At 39.0% G+C, this 16235-nt stretch overlaps 1 protein-coding gene across 4 annotated transcripts in view; it reads left to right on the top strand.

Annotated features, from left to right (window-relative positions):
• The window catches only part of kif16ba (kinesin family member 16Ba), a 146947-nt gene extending 133512 nt beyond the window's left edge, over nt 1-13435 (top strand). For all 4 annotated transcript variants that reach the window (XM_041215291.1, XM_041215272.1, XM_041215282.1 and 1 more), the window contains 2 exons: nt 4983-5066; nt 9516-13435. In XM_041215291.1, the coding sequence (XP_041071225.1) occupies nt 4983-5066; nt 9516-9674 (243 nt within the window). In that variant the 3' untranslated portion in view covers nt 9675-13435. The remainder of the gene's footprint in view (nt 1-4982; nt 5067-9515) is intronic.
• The last annotated feature ends 2800 nt before the right edge of the window (nt 13436-16235 follow it).

The raw sequence follows: 16235 nt of genomic DNA, 5'->3' as shown, positions 1-16235 counted from the left end.
TGGCTGATTTTGCTCAATCTCTGCCCAAAGACTCTGACGAGAATTGTAGCTTCTTTTCTGCCTCAGCAGAATTTAGCTAGTACACAATCCAACATGGAACCTGGCATTTTCTTGATTTAGATTAACTTGCTCAGCTGTTGAAGGAGCCTTATCCCAACCATGTGAACAAAGAATGTTTAATACTCATAGTTTGTGTTCCTGGGGAAATCCAAAACAGTGTACATAGATTGCCTGTTTTAACTAAATATATATCTAACGGGGATCAGCGGTGTAGGCCCTGCATTACATTTTGACTGAGCTTCCTTAAATTTGTGAGCATTTAACAAGGTGTTATATTAATTAATATAAGCCTTGGGGCTGATAATACAATGATAATACAGCGAGTGGTGGTCGCTGCTGCTGGTCCAGCTCCAGAGTCTTCACCAGGGATTGTTGTCGGATCCCTGGACTCAGGTGAGTGAGGGTGGGATGGGGATCACTGAAAGGGGGTTGTGGGAGAGGAGGATCAGAGGCAAGGGCAAAGGGGATAGTTTTTAGCGGCCAACCCCCTTCACAGTGCTGGGCCCCTCAATCAGGCACTAAGTGCCTTTGAAAGCGGGACCTCACAGAAGGCCACAGGCAAACCCAACAGGGTTCACTGGATGGCCTGTGGGAGACATGGGTAAGTTGTGTCACTCACACTTAATTCCTGAGCCACCAGTAAATTCTGGTGGGCCCAGAGATAATTGATGTCATTAGGCTGAATAGTGAGCCAAATTGACATTCCACTGCAAGCCGACCAGTTTCTCCCACAGCACCCTTCCTGCCTCTGACTTAAGCGTAGGAGGTTTTCCTGCTGCTGGGGCACTGAGGTGCAGCCTCTCCTATGATTAATGACCACCATGTTTCCTGCCACAATGGGCTGCATTAAATCCTGCCCCAGGTGTCATGTCACATTTTTATCATAGTTCCAGAAAAACGTTTTAAGGAATAAAGTTAGACATTTTACCCTGGATTCTTATGAGCTGCAACTTAAAATGAAGGCAAAACTTACTGGCTTCTAATTGATATCTATTCGTGAGTACCTGGATTACCACAGTGACTACTGAAACAATGACCTTAAAAGAAAAGGATTGCAGCTGAACATCGCCACCGTGCTGTAGTTTTCAATGACTCATGGCAATACCACAGGAGTTCTGCTAATAGTTCAGAAAAATTGGATTCCAGCATTTTGGTCTATTAAATTTTTATCATCCAGAACAAAACAAGAAAAGTAATTTGCAAATATGAGTAGCAAGTTAAGCTGGTCAATGAAGACATCATTGTAAGTATGCTCCATCATAAAAGAATAGTTCTACAGGAAACACTTTTCAATCAACATATTAATCAGGAAATGAGATGCATTGAGAAATTATGCGATTGACCTATAATGCATGCAGCCTGTTTAACTTCGTCAAATAGCTAAGCAATGAATGTAAATTATAGGGATTGTTAAATATATTGCAAGGTGTGGGATGCAAAGGGAAGATGTGTTCAGCCATGATGGTCTATCCATTATTGCATGGTTCAGGCTTGATGGACCAGATGGTCTCTTCCTGCCTTGGTTCTTGCAGAGTGCTGCATACCTGGTATTAAGAGCATGCTCATCAGAGCTCAGCTTCGCTGGGTCGGCCCTGTGATCCGCATGGAGGATTCCTGCATACCAAAGGCAGTACTCTACAGTAGGATATCCCAAGCTTAAATATAAAGACAATCTGAAAGCCAGCCTCAGGACTTTCAAGCTGAATTCCCAACACATGGGGGAAAAACAACCTTGGACAGACCCAAATGGAGAAATCACTGTCATCAAGCGATTTCAACATTTGAGGAGAACAGAATCAAATGCCTTCAGGACAAGCGAGTGCAATGCAAAGCCAATGCCTCCATCCATCCCTGCAACCCTGACTTCATATGCTGTATTTGCAATTGATTATGCAAATCGAGACTTTGTCTCATGTGTGACATTAGACTATGTCAACCTAGACTGTGAACTTTGGTTATTTTTGCTGAAGAAGTGCTGAAAGAATCCATCATTCTTTGATGTACAATACCAGCAACTTGTAGATCTATTTGATAATTTTTATACAGTTACTATGACCTAATGATGTGAGATGTGTACAACAGCAGACAACTTGCCAACTGCAATGTATCATTCTTTATGAACTGAGGGACAAACACATTAAATTCTATGGTGGTGACTGAGTGGATCAGCATGACTCAACTGATTGCTTTTTTTTTTCTCTTTCATCACTTTGGAAAGTATCTGACCATTACTAATAGTGTGAACAATAATGACCAAAGTGTCTGGCACAGTGTATTGTGTACAGTATTGGGAAGACAATGTAGTGTATTCCTTTCTTAATTGTTTTTACTTGTCTTTTTACTTGTCTACTTGTCTTACTTGTCTCTGTCCTTGTCTTTTGAGGATTCTCTGCATTGATTTTTTTTTCAACCAGTTAAAGCATCCTCCATAATATTATTATTAGTTTTCTCACAGTCTGTGGACTTTCTTTCTTTACAGGGATAAAATAGGTGTCCAATCCTTAAAGCTATTAGCCTGGCAAGCTCAATACATCTGGAATTTGAATAATACACTAAGAATAACCAATATATGTGCATGCAGAACACCTAACTATTTCTTAAAATCCTCAGCTATATTTTGTTATTTTTCCCTTCCCTGTGATTTGTCCAGTATGGTTAAACCATTTATGAAGATTTGAGAAACCCCAGTTTTTTTCCATAGATGGGATCTACGCAATTCATTCCTTCCTGCCTTCCTCTCCATTCCATCCTTACAAGCCAAAATGAGCAAACAGCACTCCTCATTGTTCTGGGCTCCTTCAAAATCTAGAAAATAAGAGATATCTCTACTTGTTTTTTCTCTCATCTTCTTGGTAGCCCTCACATTTTTGGATCGACCCAGTTTGAAGTCAAAGACTCATCCAGCTGCCACAAGAAACCTCAATTAATATTGCATTTTCTTGATGAACCCATGATTTCAGATGAGGAAACCAAAATGGGATTCGATCTTGATAGAAACGTCTGCATGTGACATTAATTGTTTGCGTTATGATTGAAGCTTATGCAATTATTATGTTTTGGAACTGTGCCTTTGGTTAAAGGTAGAACGGAAGGGGTCATGTGACCTGTTCTGAAATCTGCTTGACAACAGGCCTGGGGTGGTTAAAGATTGAAGGGAGGCCCAGGTTGTGTTACTGAGGTGATTGGTGTAAGGTGTTCACGGTTGGAGACCATGGCAACAATCCAGCAGTTCACAATGGGTAGACCCCGAATCTCCAAAAGTCCCAGAAAGCTGTTGAAAGTATTGGGTTATGCTATAAATTGTCCATTTACGTCTATGACGAACGAGAGTTGGGGGGGTCAAGAATAACTGATTAGCATTTCTACTGGGATGCAAGTATTTCACACTTCCCTACAAATTAATGAATATCACAGAGAGACAGAGAAATTCATCTGGCAGCCATTTAAGGATTTCCAGCAATTCTTCCTGGTGTGGCCAGAGGGGAGGGCTTTACTGCTGGCAGTGGATTTAGGAAACCCTCTGAAAACTAAGGGGAAGCACCTAGAAGTGGTCAAAGTTACTACTCAGTAAACAGGGAAATGCAAATCCATTGAAAGCTGGGAGTGATTGTGGACTGTTTGCTTATAAGGACTGTAATTCAGCATAGAGTGTGACAAATATATAAGGGGAACATTCCTTTCTGTAGTTTAAAGTATATGTTGGCTACAAAAAGAAAATAGCTCCCAGTCAACAGTGCTTTTAGTCATTTGTTACAATAAAACTCTTAAAACCGTGAAATCTTGTAATTTCATCCATTTCAGCTATTAAACGGAAGCTCAAATTTCTTTTGGTCTCTTCAGGGATTGTAACATTTGCAATGTCTTGCCAATGGGTACTGCCAAGATTGGGATTGTTAGTGTGTAGATTTCAGGCAGGTTGAATCAACATTAGAGGTTGGCTTTGCAGCAGTTCATCAATTTAATCAGATATCAACAGAATGATCTGGATTGCTGTTGTAAAATACCTTGAGCTTTTCAAGGTTAATAGCTGGTGTAGGAAACAAAAGATTACTTTGTGGTCACTCTTGTGGCAAATGTTATGATTCATTTCTGTCCCCTCTAGATGTTTTGAAGCCAACAGTTGCTACAGATATTTCGTGATGATTTCTTGCTATCTCATATATCAAATTGATGTTACTGTTTAGTTCTTGTATCAGTAAGGAAATAGCAAACTAAACATGTTGCTATTAAATTCTTGCTCATCCATTGCTAAAAGCTGAATAGGAAATTACATTTAATTAAAAAGTTTGGATTCTATTGAAATAAAAACAGAAAATGCTGGAAAAACTCAGCAGCTCTGGCAGCATCTGTGTTGAGAGAAACAGAGTTAACGTTTCAAGTCCATATGACTCTTCTTCAGATGCTGCCAGAGCTGCTGAGTTTTTCCAGCATTTTCTGTTTTTATTTCAATAGAATCCAAACTTTTTAATTAAATGTAATTTCCTATTCAGCTTTTGGCAATGGATGAGCAAGAATCCGCATTCAGCATCTGCAGTGTTTTGCTTTTATCTTAGTGTTAGACTCTATTGTACTTTATTCTGTTTTGATTTTTATGATGTGGGATTTGTTTTACAATGGCATTGCTTCGAAAATGTCCTAGATTTTGTTCTTTTATTCTTCTCTTTTGGAATTGCTGGAGCACTCAGTCATTTCCCTTCTAGGTACAGTAGATAAAATCGAACATTTTCAATCTATTGTGATTTGTGCACAGCTTATCTATCTTCTTTAGAATACTTAAGTGTACCTGAATGATAGGGTGATAATATTGTACCCTACGGACACAATGTCTGCAGTTATCTACTCAGTAAGAATTTGAAGTGTTTTCTTAATTTGCTTCTTAAATTTTTGGCAATGAAACTGAAATTCATGCTTACTTTTTCCAGATTGGCGGCCTAGAATTCCCTCCAAAAAAGTTGTTTGGTAACCGGGATGAAAGAGTGATCGCTGAGAGGCGATCCCACTTAGAGGTATTGTTTAGTTTCTATTCAAGTGTAATGCAAAAACAACTTTCTCTCTTAGCCGTAATTATTATCTTCAACAACGAATATATTTTACTTCCCAACTCAAAAAGCAATAACAAGTGCTTTAAGTGAACACTGAATGCACCGTTAGCAATCTGTGCCTTGGTTAGAGAGGACAGGGATGATGGGTGAACAGGATTTGGTGTAATTTAGGAACCTGGCAGCAGAGTTTTGGATGAGTTCAAGTGTATGGAGGGTGGAAAATGGGAGGCTGATCAGGAGAACGTTGGAATGGTCAAATCTAGAGGTAACAAAGTCATGTCTGAGGGTTTCAACGGTAGATGGGTTGAGATGGTGATATTGTGGTGGTGTAAGTGGTTGGTCTTGGTTGTGAAACTGATATGTGACAAAGAACTTTAATTGTGGCTGTCATTTCAAAAATGCATAATCATTACGGAAAACCAGAAGCAAACTTTCAAGTATAGCCAGAAGATCTTATGTGTCATTGTTGCCACAAAAGTGTCATGTGCAAACCATTTTGGTGCCATCCATGTGCTTACAAAGAAAACAAGAAACAAAACCAAGAAGATTTCAACTCTGATGTCTCACTGCAGATTGAATCAGGTTGGCTTGTTTGATTTCATTATTTTTAAGTTGTCCAACCCCAAATATCATGCATATCAAGGTGATAAATGTACTTTGCACCACTAAAATTATATATGTCGTTCCTGTCAGTAGCTCGCACTTTGATATAACTTCCTCTTGCACTGTCAACTTCATTCTCGTTTGAACTGATGATGGGCATATGCTCAAGGGCAAAACTGAGAGTCTGTCCATCTTGTTCCCTGAAAGTTTACCTGTTATTGACCCTAACATGGAATGGGTTTGACAGGGAGGTCTTGGAATAGATTGTGAAACAGCTAAATTCATCATCCATCCCAGCACAGCATTCAAGAGTTTGAGAGAGGAGAAAATGGACAAAAATCAATCATTGCAAGGTTGGCCAATATCAACATGCGTTGCGTGGTTTTTATCCTACTTCAGCTTTTCTTCTTGAAATAAAAACAAAATGCTGTAAAAACTCAGCGGGTCTGGTAGCATCTGTGAAGAACATGGTTTTGAAGCACCACTACTGACCGAGCTGGCTGATTTCTAAAGGACATAGCTACTAGACTGAGTCTGTGGCAGGTGGTGAGGGAACCAACAAGAGTGAAAAACCTACTTGACCTCATCCTCACCAATCTAGCTATTGCAGATGCATCTGTCCATGACAGTATTGGTAGGACTGACCACTGCACAGCCCTTGTGGAGATGAAGTCCCACCTTCACACTGAGGATACCCTTCATCGTGTTGTGACGACCATCCTAAATGGGATAGATTTCGAACAAATCTAGCAACTCAAAAAGTGGGCATCTATGAGGCGCAGTAGGCCATCAGCAGCAGAATTGTATATCACCACAATGTGTAACCTCATGGCCCAGCATATACCCCACTCTGCCATTACCATCAAGCCAAGTGATCAATCCTGGCTCAATGCAGAGTGCAGAAGGGCATGCCAGGAGCAGCACTAGGCATACCTAAAAATGAGGTGTGAACTTGGTGAAGCTACAACACAGGACTACTCGCATGCCAAACAGTGAAAGTGGCAAGTGATGGGCAGAGCTAAGTGATTCCAGAACCAAAGGATCAGATCAAAGCTCTGCAGTCCTGCCACATCCAGTTGTGAATGGTGGTAGATGATCCATCTTGGCCTCCTCCTGCAGCCCCCAGTATCACAGATGCCAGTCTCCAGCCAATTATATTCACTCCACATGATGTCAAGAAATGGCTGAAGGCACTGGATACTGCAAAGGCCATGGGCCCTGATAATGTTCCAACAATAGTACTGAAGACTTGTGCTCCAGAACTACCTGTGCTCTTAGCCAAGCTGTTCAGTACAGCTACAACACTGCCGGCAGTGTGGAAAATTGCCCACGTATGTCACTAGTAAGCCCATCAGCAAACGTGAGAGAGGAACAATCTATGATTGGAGGAGCAGCAAGGAGTGGGAAGGTGAGTGGTGGTATTCATTAAGGTCACATTTCAGAACCAAAAGTTTTGCAGGCAAAAACAGCAATAATCAGCTCAGAGGCATCCCAAAACATCTCAGGAACAAACCCTCCCTCAAGTAAGTGAAGCACCACAGCCCCATCCATTTTTGGGTTCAGTACCCTGGTTTTTGTCTGCCCAGAGTCACACACAAGACAAAAGGGAGTCTGCTCTTTGAATCAGAGCTCCATTTCTTTTCAGCCTGAGCGTTGGAGCTGCAGCGAGTCTTCAGGGAGGGTAGAGGGCTGCCTGCTGGGAGGCAGTGGGAAGGGGTTACAAGGGGGAGGCTGTCGGTCGTGGTGGAGGAACAGCCAGGAGTTGATAGTGTCCTCTGTGATTTTCTGTTTAAATAGTCAAATGCACGATGAGCAATTGTTTTAGCACTGTCAGGTCATTTAGAAATCAGCTACCATGTTAGTGTGGCCGTAGCGGCCACAGTGCCAGATATCTCATTAAAGCATTGTTTAGTATTGTGACAAATAAGTAAGCTAATAAATTAGTCTTCTCATTTGAAACTTGTTTATAAAAATGCACGATTTTTGATGTTTTGATAGCGAGATAAATTTCTAATCCCTTACCTTTCCAAAATTTGCTCATCAGCCCCAAGAATAAGAAAAATATTGAAATGTGGCCTCTCGCATGAAAAGGTTGGACGCCCCTGTCCTAAATGGTGAAAAGTTAGAAATAGTGGCAGTCCAAAGAGACTTGAGGGTTCAGGTAACTTTGTGATTAAAATGCCACAAACAGGCACAGAAAATAATGAAAAGACTAAAGTCCAGCAAGGGGTGGGGGGAGAGGCTATTCTACAACTCGTTATAAAGCCCTCGTTAGACGAAACCTGGAGCACTTTTAGACACCACACCTTAGGCATGATATTTTGGCCTTGGAGGAAGTGCAGCATAGATTCATCAGAATGATACTTTGGTCTCCAGGGGTTAAATTACCAACAGAGATTAAACAAACTAAGATTGTATTCCCTAGAGTTTAGAAGGTTAAGGGGCAACTTAATCCAAGTTTTCATGATATCAAGAACAGACAGGGTAAGAGAGGGAAACTATTTCCGCTGGTTGGGGAGTCTAGGACTGGGAGGCAGAGTCTAAAAATTAGAGCCAGACTTTGAGTGAAATTGGGAAACACGCCTACACACAAAGGGTGTTAGAAGTTTGGAACTCTCTTCCACAAAGGGCAATTGATAAATTAGCTGTCAATTGTAAATCTGAGATTGATAGACTTTTGTTAACCAAAGTTATTCATGGATTTAGGACAATAATTAGGACACAGCCCAGCTATTCTCAATTCCTATCAATGATTTGGATGTGGGGACCAAATGTAATATTTCCAATATAAAAACAAAAAATGCTGGAAAATCTTAGCAGGTCTGGCAGCATGTGTGGAGAGAGAAACAGAATTAACGTTTCAAGTCCGTATGACGCTTCTTCAGAGCGGGTGCTCTGATGCCGGGATTGTCATATGATGAGAGATTGAGGAGACTAGACCTGTATTCTCTGGAGTTTAGAAGAATGAGAGGTGACCTCATTGAAACATACAAAATTCTTACAGGGCCTAACAGGACAGGTGCAGGAAGGATGTTTCCCCTGGTTGGTGGGGATGGTCTCGGAATAAGGAGCATTTAGAACTGACATGAGAAGGAATCTCTTCACTCAAGAGGGTGGTGAATATTTGGAATTCTCTGCCCCAGAGGGCTATGTAGGCTCAGTCATTGAGTGTATTCAAGACAGAGATTGGTAGATTTCTAGATATTAAAAGTTTCAAGAAAGAAAGACTGGGTTCTGGGATGGTGTGAGGAAATAGTGTTGACGTGGATCAGCCATGATTTAACTGAATGCTGGAGCAGGCTCGAAGGGCCGAATGGCCTACTCCTGCTCCTATTAACTATGATCTAATTGAATAACAGTTGAACAGGCTCAAGAGGCTAAATGGCCGCCTCCTGTTCCTATGTCCCTAAGTTAGAAATCATCCATTAACTCAGTCCACAAAGTAATCATAAAATAATAAAGCGCAAAATGCAGCCATTCAGTTCATCATGTCTTTGCTGGTTCTTTGAAAGACTCACCTAATCAGTCTAATTCCCTTGCCTCATAAAAGTTATTGTTGAATCTGCTTCCGTTGTCTCATCACCACGCCCCCACACCCCACCCAGCCCCTTCCAGGCAGTGGGCAGTGCATTCCAGATCACAACTACTTGCTGTGTCAAGAAATAGCTTCTCATTTCACCCAGTTCCTTTGCCTTAAGCCTGTGTCCTCCGGTTACCAACCCTCCTGCCAGAGAAACCAGTTTCTCTCTCTCTAATTGATTAGTTGTTTTACAAATGAAACATTGTCTGTTCATTCTGTTTCTCTTGTAGAGATACCTCAGGAACTTCCTCACTCTGATGCTAAAGTCTCCAACTTCACCAATAAACCCACACAACAAGGATTTTACACTATCAAAGCATACTCTGTGTGAGTTTACACCCTTCTTCAGGAAAGGAGTTTTTGACTTCAGCAGTCATGGGACTGGGTAATGGTATAAGACAACTGGAAGATTTACTCCATTTTTTATTTAAATGTATCAGGACCAAACGCAGTGCCTTCTCACCATCAGACTAGATTTTCTAAACAAACAAGCAGATTATCTAGCATCCAGCAGTCTTATTATGAAAAATATCAAAAGTTTCTTCTGTTTACATTTTAAAATAAAGCACCATCATATGCTGTGTAAAAATAGCATATGTACAGTTAATAAGTCTGTCTAGTGCTAAAAATGATTTATTCAATGGACTACAGTGGAAGAAAAACTCTCCAACAACTAGAGGCAAAAGCTCACATTGCACCAGTCCAGCAGGGAATGACTGATAATTGCAATGCTTCATGCCACAAGCCAAACTGTGTTGATCTAGGGTAGTAACAATCGTTAAAAATACCAAATGATGCATTTCTTTTTCCGTAGTTATCACCAAAACTATTCCAGTGTGAACCATTAGCTGAATTGCTCCAGTCACCACTAAGTCCCTAACCATTATAAAGGTATGAAGAGTCCAGCTTTAAAAGTAACCTTTTTGGAAATACATGGACTTTAATCATGGACTTTACGTCTTTAGTTTTACTGAGATGCTTTTGGCCAAAAAAATGGAACAAATGCTTTTGAAAGATGTTTAACTAATCACAGGCCCATTTGATAACTGCTCTACTCATCTAATAAAAGTATATTTAACAAGTACAGTAATATCTGTGCCTACTTATAGTGGCCCAATGGTGTATAATTGTTTAAACTGATGTGGATCCCACAATGTTGCTTTCACTGTCTGATCCTCAAAATGTTGCAAAGTTTAAGTTGAACTAAGTTAGCGACTCACCTTGATTTTGAAGTGGCCTGTTATGGGCAGCAATGGCCACCTAACTGTTGTAGAAATCATTTCCCTATATGGGCCATTTATGGCTATAACAGGTTACTGCTCGAAATGTGTAGAATGTCTTTTAGGAAATCACACTGGGGAACATTTTGAATCAATGCCACAAAATATTTTGTTATTACCCATGAATAGATATCTCAAGCTTTCCAGCATTTTTAATTGATTCTGGTTTAAAGTTAATTGTACGTTTAAAAGAATGCTTCCTTCCTTAAAATCACTTGGCCTTCCGAAATTTAAGTGAGAGTTTGAGTTGTTGATGGGCTGTGTAAAACCTTTGGAATGGAGTTTCATCTCTGGCATTGGCACAGAATGGACCTCATCAGATCAGCTGACTGCTTTACTCAGCACCAGATATTCGTTCCACTGCAGACAGTGAAACTAAATATCAGACACTGCATATAACAGGCAGCTGATCTGATGCTCCCTACCCCAGTCTGCACCACCACCTAAGACAAATCCCTAACATTTTGCAGACAAGTAAAAATAAGTGGAACAAATATTTTTTTTAAAAACTTGTTCATTTCACTGACACAGTGTTGTTTTAAGAAACAATCCATTCCTACTGATTTAGTAAACAAGCTTACATAATGGGATAACATTATAATAGGCACTTATTGTAAAAGCTGGGTTTTCAACTAAAACTTTGTAGCTCCAGGAATTGTACAAATGCACATGTTTCATGTCCCAGTTGAATTGTATTGTGCTGTTCACATCACCGGGCTCTAACTTCCTTTGCAGTAGCAAAAGCAGAGCTCAGTATTGCAACCAGAAATTTAAATCGAGTTGTGTCAGCAATGCAGCAGAATACTTGACTTGTGGATCTGTTTCTTAATTTGTGTGAAGGCAAAATTGGGGAGCACACCAGGGAGTGAGATGTCGGAATTCTTGGCTTGTTTCCACTTTCAATATTTAAAATGCAGGACTTGCCACGCTGTGGTAATGATTTATACTCTGCACAGTCAACAACAACAACTTGCATTTATATAGCACCTTTAATGTAGTAAAACATACCAAGCTGCTTGACGCTTGACCTGGTGACCCTTTGATCACTTGCTGAGACTGTTGACTTGAGTGGGGTGCAACTATAAGACTCCATTCATCCTACTGGGTTAACTATGTCTGAGAAGTTACAGAGATTCTAAGCTGACTACTACATCAAGGCAAGCATGAACAGAAGTGAGTTGTTAAGAAGTACAGGAAAAATGAGAGAGGTAATAACATTATACAATTTTGTACAAAGTATCATCTTTATATGTTAATGTTTAGTATAATTAAGAAGCAGTCAGAATTGGTGTCATTTTAGTGTGCAGAATCACCCATTCATTGCAGACTGAAGTTCCATTGGGCATCCCTATTATTGTTACTGCTTAGTTTTTGTATCATTGATCAATTAACATTGTCAGGTATTTTGAGGTAGCCTTTCAATAAAAGTGATAATCACATCCTCAACTAATTAATTATTCAGAAATGTTATTGATGGACTTCTGAAAATAATTCCTTGAAGTAAAATAGTTTTTAATGGTTTTTTTGTACCATTTCTAAATGCTGAACTATTTGCTGGTGATGTTTATTTAGCAAAAGCACTGCCACAATCAATGCATATTATTGCAGACATTTGGGGAAATCACACCAAAGTTTTAAACCGATTGGTGACAATGCTTACTTAATTGCTATAGTCTACAGTATATTGAAGAATGTTGCTGTGCTGATCATAATTTCTCTCCTTGATGTACCATTCAAATTTTAGTTTACCGCTTGAAGTTAAATATGTGTACATAGTTATCTTGCAGTTTAAATATATTTGTTTAATTAAAAACCATATTTGCTTCTTTGGCTTTCCATAATGGCCTATGCTTTTTAATTATTCAAAGGTTTACAGGTTGTCATCTCAGTTCATTAATCTTCCATACAATTAGAAAATGATGAATTATTCTGATGTGGAATAGCATTCGTAGCTACTTGGTAAAGAACAAAATGTTGGTTGAGTTGGTGAACCAAAATTGGTATGTGGTGACTGGGACACAATTCATAATTCGTTAACATGTTCTGAAGCCACAATTTCACATGGAATAAATTACTTTGAAGCGCAGCCCCTGTTGTTTGGAAAACTTGGATATCATTTGTCCAAGATGGATTTTATAGGCTAAAATTTGAGCTGTATGTACTGTGCAATAAAAGTTAATCCCACCCACACCAAAGGCACCTTAAACTATTGTCCCATGAAGATCAGTTAAATAGGAATAGTATCCCATGACTTCCATTAATTTTTCTGGTAACTTGATTGCAAAGAGATGGTGGAAACAATCCAGAAATGTTGTAGTGTGTGCTTTTTCACCACGTTATGGATGCAAAACTTCTACTGTATGGAGTTTGTAATTTCTGTTGTATAGTCTATTAGTGAATAATGATCATTACTACTTTTGAGTAGTTTTCATGTGAATGGAGCTACACTGAACAGCTTATGGTTCACAAGTTTTACGTTTATAATGTAGTTGGTGACAATCATAAAGTTCTTTAAACCGGTTATAGTCCTGATTGTAGGCTGGTTCTAATACATGTACTTACCTACTAGGTAGACTGTTAAGTAACAAGGAAACAATATAAATATTGTACATGGAAATATGAGTAAAGTTTTTTAAAGTATTTTTTTTAGTAAATATTTGAATTTATTGAGGGCCCTGTAATTACCAAGATGATCTATTTGTAAACTGTGTATATAAGCATAAATAATGCAAATCTCAGCCTGATTCTGCACCTAATTGTATAATCATTTATAATTTATAACTGCGGTGAATGCACTTTCTGTGTGTTTTTATAGTATTTAAAACTGCTATTTGTAAACCCACTGACCTCAAATAAAATGTTAAGCTGAACAGCTGCTCGCATTCTGCTCCTTGTATGCATAAAACTAAAAGCTTCCTTTATGAAGTAACAACATTTCAGATGTTTGGAAATAAGATTGCGTTCTCATGAGATCAATAGAACATTGCTGCACAGATTGTTGGTGTCAGCACCATATGTACCAAACAACCACCGAACAAGGGCACCAAGCAAGTTTAGTCCCTTTTATCACACTTGTGTAGTCTGAGAATTTATGGGAATAGAAGTTATTCCCACAGTTGTTCCATCATCTACTCTCACTGCTTCCAATTACTTCCCAATTTAATAATTGTCCTATTAAGTACAAAACCAGACATCTCCAGTGGGAGCTTGTTCATTAATACATTAACTATAGTTTCTACAAGTCATTACATGGAACATGGGAGTGATCAATTGTTTATGCAATGAGGGCAGCAACATAGAACATTTCCTCTCTGAGATGTAGGTTGTAAGAACTTTTTTTGTTCTTAAATCATTAAGTATGAATTGTAAAAGTCAAACCAACATTTGAGATGGTCATTAGTGAGCTGGTTGGCACCCCATTCACCACCTTAAACATTCAGTCCCTTCATAACAGTACAATGTGGCTTCACTTTGTGCTATCTATAAAATGCATGACAACAATTCATCAAGGCTTCTTCAACAGCACCTCTCAAATCTGTGACTACTGCCACATAGAAGGGCAGCAGACATAGGGGAAAACCACTCCTCCAAGTTCCTCACCAAATCATGCACCAACCTGACATAGAAATACATCATTCTCTTATTGTCACTGGGTCAAAATCTTGAAACTCCTCACCTAACAGCACTATAGGGGTTACCTTCACTGCATTGACTGCAATGATTTAAGAAGGTGGCTCACCACCACCTTCTTGGGGACAATTAAGGGTTGGCAATAAAGGCTGGCCTTGCCAGTGATGTCTACATTCTGTGAATGAATAAATAGAAAATAATCAACTTTGAACTAAACCTAATTCAATAAACGTTACAACTAGGCTATCTTGCACTTATAATAATGCCTTTCACATCCTCAGGTCATCCCAAAGAGCTTCACAGATTTTGAATTGCAATCACTGTTGTAAATGTGGCAGACCATTTTCACACAGCAAGGTCCCATTAACATCAATGAGCTAAATGATCAGATAATATGGTTTTCGCAATATTGCTCAAAGTATAAATTTGTCAAAGACACCAATAAAAACTCTCATCGTCTTCAAATAGCACTGTGGAATTTTTAATGTCCACTTGAGAAAGAGAGCAGACCCAGCCTAAGTTTATCTTCTCATCTGAAAGATAACGCCTCCGGCAATGCAGCACTGCCTCAGTTCTGCACTGAAGTGTCAACTGAGATTGTGCTCGACTTTCTGGAATGAGGTTCCTGCCCATAGCTTTCTGACTCGTGGTAAGAGTGAGCCAACGCTGACACCATTTCATTGTAAGTAATGAATAAATCTGGATATGTAGGTCAAATGTTGAAATCACACATCCATTGTTTCAGTAACAGGAACGGGTGATCAATGAAAATCATAGTAAAATCTTATCGCCTTGGACCAAAGCATGAAAGGAAGGCAAAGCTTTTAAGGCAAATTGCATGCCCCTCATTTGTTCATTTTGATAGCCGCCTATGGAAAGCACTAATGCTTATGGCCCAGAACTCAAAGCTTCCTTAATGAAGTTAAGACATAATACATTCCAATATCGATTAAAGAAATCCCAAGCGCACATATCCATTATCCAGCATTGCTGTCATTGTATCAGCATTATTTACAAATGCAGACCTTCTGCTTACTAATAGCTTGTCAGCATGAGGTTAACACATTTCAAAATCATCAACTTGTCTTAGTGGCGAGATGGAAGAAGTTACTAACCTTGAATTGCCAGTTGCAGGAAGATACAGAGCAAGGCACTTCCTTGAAGGGAAGAAAGAAAAATTGGCTGGAGCAGATCTTTGTTCATGTTCTTTTATCATTTCATTACAAAATGCCATTGGTGGGATTTTCCTGCTTGACATGGATGAGCAGAGGACAGATCTCAAATCGAGGCTTAAAAATAAATTGGAAAGAAGGTGGAAGCAAGAAAATATCAGGGAGAATTATAAGTTACAAGTAATTGTAATTATAAATTTATTACTATTATTAACTGCCTACAATGCAGAGAAATTATTTTAGACACTAGGTAGATCATTCATGCTTTAATTTTCTTCTATGATATTGTCTTGACTCTAATGAGATTTTTTGCTCCTGACTAATCATTTATTCTCTCTATATTGTATACTGTGAAGCTCAACCGGTTATCTCAGTGGGTTCCATTGCTTTTAAGTGATATATATACAATTGTAATAATGCACTGTCTGAAGGATTAAAAATTGCAATATAATTATTTAATTTTTTAAGTCTTATATAACACATGTAGTAGCAGGGAAGAGAATACATTACGAACATGTATGCTAGACTGAATTAAAAGTTTTAATTTTATTTTTAGGCTTAGAAAACAGCATCACCCTTGTAATTTATGATATCATTTGGACCCCTTTGATGCAATTGCCATTGGCAATTACTCCCAAGTATCTGTTACTGTCTACATAACCTTTCATGATGCTATTAGTTTTCCCAGTTCGACGCTATTCAGAACACTGAGAAAGCAGATTATATTTATGCCAAGAACTATATGTAATTTATAATGATGGTGATTGCCTTCCTAAACCACTGTTATGTTTATGTTATTTTCACCTGCATATTTAAAGGTTAACCATATAACTGGTTTGACATGTTTAGGTTAGACATCTATAAAAAC

Source organism: Carcharodon carcharias, chromosome 2 (assembly GCF_017639515.1).
Source record: "Carcharodon carcharias isolate sCarCar2 chromosome 2, sCarCar2.pri, whole genome shotgun sequence".
In the NCBI taxonomy this organism is placed as follows: Eukaryota; Metazoa; Chordata; class Chondrichthyes; order Lamniformes; family Lamnidae; genus Carcharodon; species Carcharodon carcharias.
This window is presented reverse-complemented; position numbering and strand designations above follow the sequence as displayed.